This window comes from Camellia sinensis, chromosome 8 (assembly GCF_055761805.1).
Source record: "Camellia sinensis isolate YWXY chromosome 8, ASM5576180v1, whole genome shotgun sequence".
NCBI classification, from domain to species: domain Eukaryota; kingdom Viridiplantae; phylum Streptophyta; class Magnoliopsida; order Ericales; family Theaceae; genus Camellia; species Camellia sinensis.
Window position 1 is genome coordinate 113659521 of NC_138968.1, and position 7749 is coordinate 113667269.

Sequence of the window (7749 nt, forward strand, 5' to 3'; positions counted from 1 at the left end):
CCACGGAACCGAGTCCGGAGTACAACAGAACAGTAAAGGGACAATCGGGATCATTATAGCCGCCAGTTTTAGTGGAAGGGGATAAAGAAGGATATAGCCGTGTTTGTATCGAGATGCCTTACTTGTCAACAAGTGAAGGCTGAGCATCAAAGGCCAACGAGTTTGTTGCAACCCTTACCTATAGCCGAGTGGAAGTGGGAGCATGTCACGATGGATTTTGTTGTGGCCCTTTTGAGGATTCAACGGGGTAATGATGTCATTTGGGTGATAGTTGATCGATTGGCTAAGTCGACATACTTTGTACCTATGCACACAAGTGACTCGGTAGATTTTTTTGCCGACCTTGACGTTAGGGACATTGTTCGACTACATGGGCTCCTTGGGACTATTGTTTCGGATAGAGATCCGCACTTTATGACTCAGTTGTGGCAGAGCCTACAGAATGCTTTGGGCACTAGACTGACGGGCAGTCAAAGCGTACCATTCAGATCCTTGAGGATATGTTTCGGGGTTGTGTTCTTGACTTTAAGAGGTCATGGGAGAGGCACTTACCATTTCTCTTGATAGAGAATTGAAAAGCTTGTGTCAAGTGGAGTTCTTGGTCCTCTTAATTTTACAAATTTTAAAATTTGTAATGAATGTATAAAGAAGAAACAAACAAACATAAGGAAGTTAGGTACCAACAAGAGTTCAAACGTCTTAAAAGTGATTTATATTGACATTTGAGATCCATTCCATACGGTTTCTTGGAATGGTCAATAGTATTTTATCACATTCATAGATCATTGTTCTTATTATGGGTATCTATACTTAATACATAAAAAATCACAAGTACTAGATGTATTCAAGGCATTTAAAATTGATGTTGAAAAAAAAATTGGTAAGAAAATTAAAGACGTTATATTTGATCATGGTGGTGAATACTATGGTAGATCTGATGGATTAGGTGAATAACGTCCAGGGTATTTGCGAGATACTTAAAGGAATATGGCATCGTTCCTCAGTACAACATATCTAGGACCCTGTGTCAAAATGGTGTAGCCGAGAAGCGAAATTGGATCCTAAAAGATATGGATAGAAGTATGATAAATCATTCTTCTTTGACAGAGTTTCTTTTGGGAAGAGGCCTTAAAGATTGCAGTTTACATTCTTATCCGAGCATATAGTAAGGCAGTAGCTAAAACCAATATGGATTATAGACTGGAAAGAGACCTAATATTAGGTGTTTTCATGTCTGGGGTTGTCTAACTAAAGTTCAGCTTTATGAGCCAAATTAAAGAAAATTGGACTCAAGAACTATAGTTGCTTGGATACTTGGAAAAGGTTAAGGGGTTTTAAGTTTTATTGCCCATTCAGTAATACCATTATTCAGATGAATAATGTCTAAATTATTGAGAATGCTAAAAAGTAGTGGGAGTTTACAATCCAATAATATTTTGTTTGAAGAGGAAAGTATTGATATTCCTATAATAAATATTGAAAATAATGAAGCTGTGACACCTGTTATTGTACAGGATGCAGATGCATATTACCAAAAGTCGAACTTTAGTTAGGCCTACTTGTAATTTCATTATTTATGATGGGCTAATATGGAATTAGGGCTTTATAAATATGTGGTTAAGGTCCTCACTCCAACCCTAGCCTTCATCTCATATTTTCCCATCGGTGTGTGAGAGCAAACAAGAGCAGGGTTTTGGAGCGGAAAACAATAACCACTAAAAAGTCTACTACTTACCTCTATCAATGACGTCAGGTACGCAATTATTATTTTTTTCTTTTATTGATTAGACTTGAGATTTTGGGGTTTAGATTTCATTTGAAATCCCACATTCGCAATATTCACTTTAGGGATATACACCATATATTTGCTCATTCATAACTTTTACTATAAAATCTTATAACTAACGCCACAAAGTGGCATGGCATTTCTAAGAATGTGCCTTTCTTCTGGGTGCACACCATAGATATTTCTCCATTCACCTGCTTTTGACTTTGTTATTCTTATAAATAAATTTGCAACACAACAATTCCAATATATAGAAAATCCATATATGTTTTTCTTAGAATTGGGAAGGCATTTTATGGTAATTTTTGACAAATTGAATGACAGCTTTGGCAGCATTGAGAGCAGCAAGAGGCCCAAATATATCAATTGAGTTCTGCCTTTGTTGTCCTCCTGCTAAGTCAGATAGTCCTCTGATGACAATCACTGGATACCCATTTGACTTGCTTGTCTGTTAAACCACCAATGTAACCCAATTGTTATATTTGCCCATAAATCAACTTCTTCTTCCTTTCTTTTTAGTGATGTAATTTTTTGAATTATGTTGTTCAGAATATGTCAGATTATCACACTGAAGTGGCTAACAATGTCTTAGACAAATTAGTACCAGTGGATTCCTGAAATGCCAACTTAATGATGCTTTGCTTAAACTGACATATTCTGAACTACATATACAATAGGAAGTAGTAAAAATTAAGAAGATTTAGAGAGTGATTAACCAATAAGTAGGAAATTAAGAAGCATTTACCATCACTACAGCTGCACTCTCCATGTCAACTGATGAAACTTGAAAAGTATTGAAGAGGAAGTCCCTGTATGCTGCATTGTCCACAAAAATGTTGGCGGTTGAGCCCCGGAGTCCAACTACTAGTTTGGGCTTTTGAGGAAGGCACACACTTGAGTTCACACATTGTTCTAGTTCCATCCCCTGCAGTAACACAACTTAGGACTTGCAAACTTTAGGAAAAAATAATGGGGGCTTCATATAGGCTGAGCTTGGTTACGGTGAACGCAAAGCAATGGAAAGTGTGAAATTCAAAAAAATGGAACTTTTTCCATGTTTGTTGAGCATGAGTATGGTGAGAAATGCAAAAAAGTTAAATTTCTTATTTTTCTCATGAGTAACAAACTGTTGTAACTTTCAAAATTTTCATTTTAACCAAATGCACACCAGAGAATGAGGTAGTGTTTGGTAGAATTTTAAAATAATAATTTGAAAATAAAGTTATATTTTGAGTTTGTGAGTTTTGAAATTATGATTTGAAAAGAAAAAAATTATTTGATTATGAGTTTTAAAAAGAGTTTTGAATTTTTGATGTGGCATATAAAATGAGAAAAGTTATTTAGTTACGAGTTGAAAAGAGTTTGCAAAACTTAATTGAAAAACTAATAACTCGTAACCAAATGTACAACTCAAAACTTTATTGAAAATTCTATTCAAAACTCAAAACCAAACTTTTTTTAAAATTCAATTCAAAAAAATAATTTGTCATTTTAGTCTAAAAAAATAATTTCTATATTTAAAAAATATCGAAAACAAATATAATTTTTTTTTTTCCAAATAGCAGGTGGCGTTTGGCAATTGCAAAAAAAAAAAAAAAAAGAAAAAGAGTACTGTTCCAGTTAACCGGCCGAACGATCAGGTAGACCAAAAATTAAAAAATTATCGTTTTTACCAAGCATGTTTTTAAAATGTATTTTGAAATTGATTTGGAATCATGATTTAAAAACTTAAACCAAATATAATATTAGAATGTAAAAGTGAAATTAATTTTAGAAAACTCTACTATACACAGCATTTCCTTGCTTCCGCTGCTTCCACTTCACTTTCTATTATTTTTGCTTTTCATCATACTTTTCGCTCTAATCAAACGGACCTACGTTGCAGAACTCACAAAAAAAATAGTCTATTCTCACAAGTTGTGCCCACAACACAAATCCTTCTAAAAAATTGCACTTCATTATTTCATCCTTACTCATTAAGAAGGGTTTTCTATTCAACCCGCCACCTTCAAAAAGTACTAAAATAGCGAAGAAAATCCAATTAAGAAGAAAGAATAAATATAGAAATAAAACTATCTAAAAAATTAAAATAATAATTGGTAAGGATGTCTTGCCTCCAAACTAGCAGCAAACTGAAGCCATTTCCGGGTTATCTGGAACCAAAGCAAAGGTTGACTAGTATCAGGCTTCCCTGACTCGGAGAAGAATTCCTCGTAGCTATATCCAATTTGTCCCAAAAGATTAATCCCTTGCATTTTAGGTACATTGTAGCTTCCAATATTTAAGTCAGCAACATCATTAGTTCCCAATGTTCCATTCAGTTTCTGCACAGAATGAAGTCTCATATATGGGTAATCAATCGGTCATTACAAAAAGCTTAATTAAAAAGAAAAACAGTGGGATGATGAAGAAATGTAATGAGCTTCATAGTACCAGCCAATCCCAAATGCCAGTGTGGGCAAATTGTTTTGGGATGGTGACATCTCCGATTGACATGGAATTGTTCACATTGCCGGCTATGCCAAAATGTACAATTCCTGCTATGTCGAACAGATCCAACATTTGTTGTGTTGTTGCAGCTGCATTCATCTGCATGAGACCATTACCCATTTAAGTTGGTGTAGACATTGACATATTTCTAAAATCATCTTCAAGAAGAAAGAATGTTGTTCCACTGGCCTGTTTGCAAGATGCCTTTTGCCAAGGAATTAAATCCAGCAAGCTATCTTGTATAGGTGTTAGGGTTGTTGGCAGTAGGTTTAACAACAATGATTCATCCCACTAAAAACATCACCACTAATAGCACTAATGCATTAAAAAAGTAAAAAAAAAAAAAAAAACACAACTCCAAGACCAAAACATCACATCATTAATGGCGGGACCCACTGCCACCTAATTAGTGGGAGCACTAATTAGTGCTCCCAAGCATTTTTCTAGGTTTAATCTGTTGTACAACAATGGAGCATATATTTGTTTGAGCAAACTTTCTTGGTCAGTCATTCCTAGCATGAGTTGGTTGAATTCAGGGATACCATGTTTCAGATGACAAGTTGATCATCTATATCTAGTAGGTCTGACCTATCACCTAACAATTAATAGGGAGATTCATAACCATCTTATCATGTGTCCCCCTACTATTGAACGGGCACACAACATGCTATAGGTCGGACCTACTAGATAATCTCTTACAAAGTTATACTCCATGAGAAGCATCATTGAGTTATGCAAAACTCAAGGAATCCTTGATTCCAACTACATGAATTTTGTTCCCCTTCCCAAATGAACTCCTTTCTACCACACAGCTGCCAAATTTACAAAAATAAGCACATGAAGTTACAGAGTTACATAGGTGAAAAGGATTGATGAGAAACTAATTTCGAATTTTTCACATTGATTTGAATTGGCTGGTAGAGACAATTTTGATTTTCAATGAATTTGATTAATTCATGATAAATACTCTTGTAAACATCCAAAGCGAGCTAGAGACAGAAGTACAGTGTACCATTCCAACCCCACATCTCACATAGATGACCTTCTTCCCATGTAACTTCCCCACCCGGAATCGTCTGCCTGCCAAAAGAAAAAAAAAAAAAACACCAGTATCCATCAATTATCACCTCGTAACTTGTTTTGACACTTTCTCACACAATTTCGACTTCCAAAAAGGTCCATGGAATTGTTAACTGTATGAATAAACATGTCACGTTCAGTAAATGACTACTAATTAGTTTTCAAAACCAACTCATATTTCTCATTTGCAAACCGTTCAAAAAGCTGCACACCAATTGTGTTTGCATCCGCCACTAGTATATATATATATATATATGAGCCCTGCTGGGAACGCCAAGTGGGGGTTGACCCCCAGCACCCCCACCTCCACGTGGGGGGCTGTGAGGGCGAGGGCAAGGTCAAAAAAATAAAAAAAAATAAAATTCATCCAATCAAAAATCAGTGGGGGGTGGTGGGGGTCACCCCCATTGGGGGTTCAAAGTATTTTTCTGTATATATATACCTGTGAGATCCACAAAAGGGTGTATTGGGTCAAGTTTAAAGGCCTTTGTTGCAAAGAATGCTTTTTCTTCAGGTGGGTAGACTGTGATGAGACCAAGATATGGCCCTTTGCGATTGAGGTACCTAATAGTATTCAGACTTTTTCTCCTTTTAAGTGGTGTAGCTGACAAAGGAAAAACTAGTGAGGAGATCAGGAGATTCAAAACCAGTACTCCCATCAAACATGGTATGGCCTGTGCTCTAGCCATGGTTTGGTTGAGCTCAATGAAAAATGCTAATGTATTTGAAGCAGCTTTCGGTCAGAATTGTCGGCTATTAATCTGGACCACATATATTGAATAACAATAAAAAAAAAATTTTATCAGCAAAAGTCAGTGGTTAGTTGTTATAGTAGCACATAGGAGAATTGACACACGCACCCATACACTTTTGCAATAAAATCTTATCTTCTCATTCCACTTAGGAGAGACTTAGTGGCCAAAGGGCTAGCCAACTAGGCTAGAGTCCCTTGGTTTATTGATTAACAATAATTCTATGAATGATAACTAATTACTCATAATTTATCCCGAATTAGAGTATGTGGTTAAGATTGAATTTGTATAGTGTAAGTTTGTATGTAAAATAAATTTGAATCAGATAATTTTGGTAATTTTTGAGTATTTTTCTTTTTTTGACTTTGTAATATTACTAATTATTTAAATGGGAATTTAGTGACAAGTCAGATCTTGTAGAATTATTTGAGGCAATAAGTTTGAATCAGATAATTCTAGATAATTTCTGAATAATTTTTTTGAGTTTGTAATATTACTATTTTATTAAATGCGAATTTAGTGACAAGCCAGATTTTGTAAAATTATTTGAGGCTGTCTTTCTCAACAGAATCCAATTATACACAGATCAATCAAACAAGATCAATATCAAATATAAAATTTTATAAAAATAAAATATTACTTTTTTTTAACCGCATGAAATTGAGAATTTTCTCAATTTTTTTCAATTTTAAAATTAAGAATTTTCTCAGTTTCGCACAATAATATTTCATACAGTTGTTTCGCCAAAAAATTATTATTAATTTTTATCTAATTTTTTTATATTTTTATTCAATATTTTATATATTTATTTGGTCTTGTTTGATTTTTTTTATTGATTCTAAAAACATAAATTTTGTAATAAAAAAAATGAAAATAATGTTATTTTAAAATTTAAAATATAAAAACAAAATTTTTGTCATATGCATGAGCGTGTCCGCACAAGTCGCACGAACTCCTTTCTCTTTTTAATTGATTAAGGACAAAATTATCTACCAATAAAAACAGTTAGAAAAAAAAAAAAAAAACCACTCAGCTTCCTTGGTTTCATTTTTTCAAAAATATTTTCAGAAAATTCTACTTTCTTATTTTTTGTTTTTTTTACTGAATTTTTTTTAATATTTTAAATAATTTTTTTACTTTTTAGACACACCTAACATAAATACACTTAAAAAGTAAAAAAATTGTAAAAAAAATATTTTAAAAATTCACTAAATATCAAAAATATAAAAAAAAAAAAACAAAAATTCAATACATTTTTTGTATTTCTATGTATTTATTAATTTTTTAAAATATTTTTTTCATAATTTTTTTACTTTTTGATACATCTAAGTAATGTGCATCTAAAAAAGTAAAAAAAAAATGTTTAAAACTTTAAAAATATTCACTAAAAACAAAAAAATACGAAACTAAAAAACTCAATTTTCAAAAAACTTAATCTAAAAAACTCAAACTAAACACACTGACTAGTACTTACCTTAGACTTATAGAGCTAATTATTCCTTTATTAAGGCTTCATTTGAGAATTTGCTATTTTAATAATTTTTTAACCTTTTACAAAAAAGATATGCAGAAAAACGGAGAGAGTGATGTGACAATTTATAGTGACTTTTTGGCTAAAATAGTTACTCCCCAAACAAGGCT

General features: G+C 33.0%; 1 protein-coding gene across 1 annotated transcript; it reads right to left on the reverse strand.

Annotated features, from left to right (window-relative positions):
• Nucleotides 1–1864: 1864 nt before the first annotated feature.
• On the reverse strand, nt 1865–6093 carry LOC114291081 (bark storage protein A). Its single transcript, XM_028235111.2, has 6 exons — nt 5799–6093; nt 5289–5356; nt 4220–4375; nt 3901–4110; nt 2532–2711; nt 1865–2234 (listed from the first exon to the last, which is right to left on the reverse strand). The coding sequence occupies exons 1-6, from the start codon at nt 6043–6045 to the stop codon at nt 2061–2063; spliced, it is 1035 nt and encodes a 344-aa protein (XP_028090912.2). The 5' UTR covers nt 6046–6093; the 3' UTR covers nt 1865–2060.
• Nucleotides 6094–7749: the final 1656 nt, after the last annotated feature.

Coding starts and splice junctions, on each gene's coding strand:
- LOC114291081 (XM_028235111.2), bottom strand. CDS start 6,045: ATGGCTAGAGCACAGGCCATACCATGTTTGATGGGAGTACTGGTTTTG. Junction 2,712..3,900: donor AGTTTGCTGCTAGTTTGGAG/GCAAGACATCCT, acceptor GTGTTACTGCAG/GGGATGGAACTAGAACAATG. Junction 2,235..2,531: donor AGAGTGCAGCTGTAGTGATG/GTAAATGCTTCT, acceptor GTGGTTTAACAG/ACAAGCAAGTCAAATGGGTA.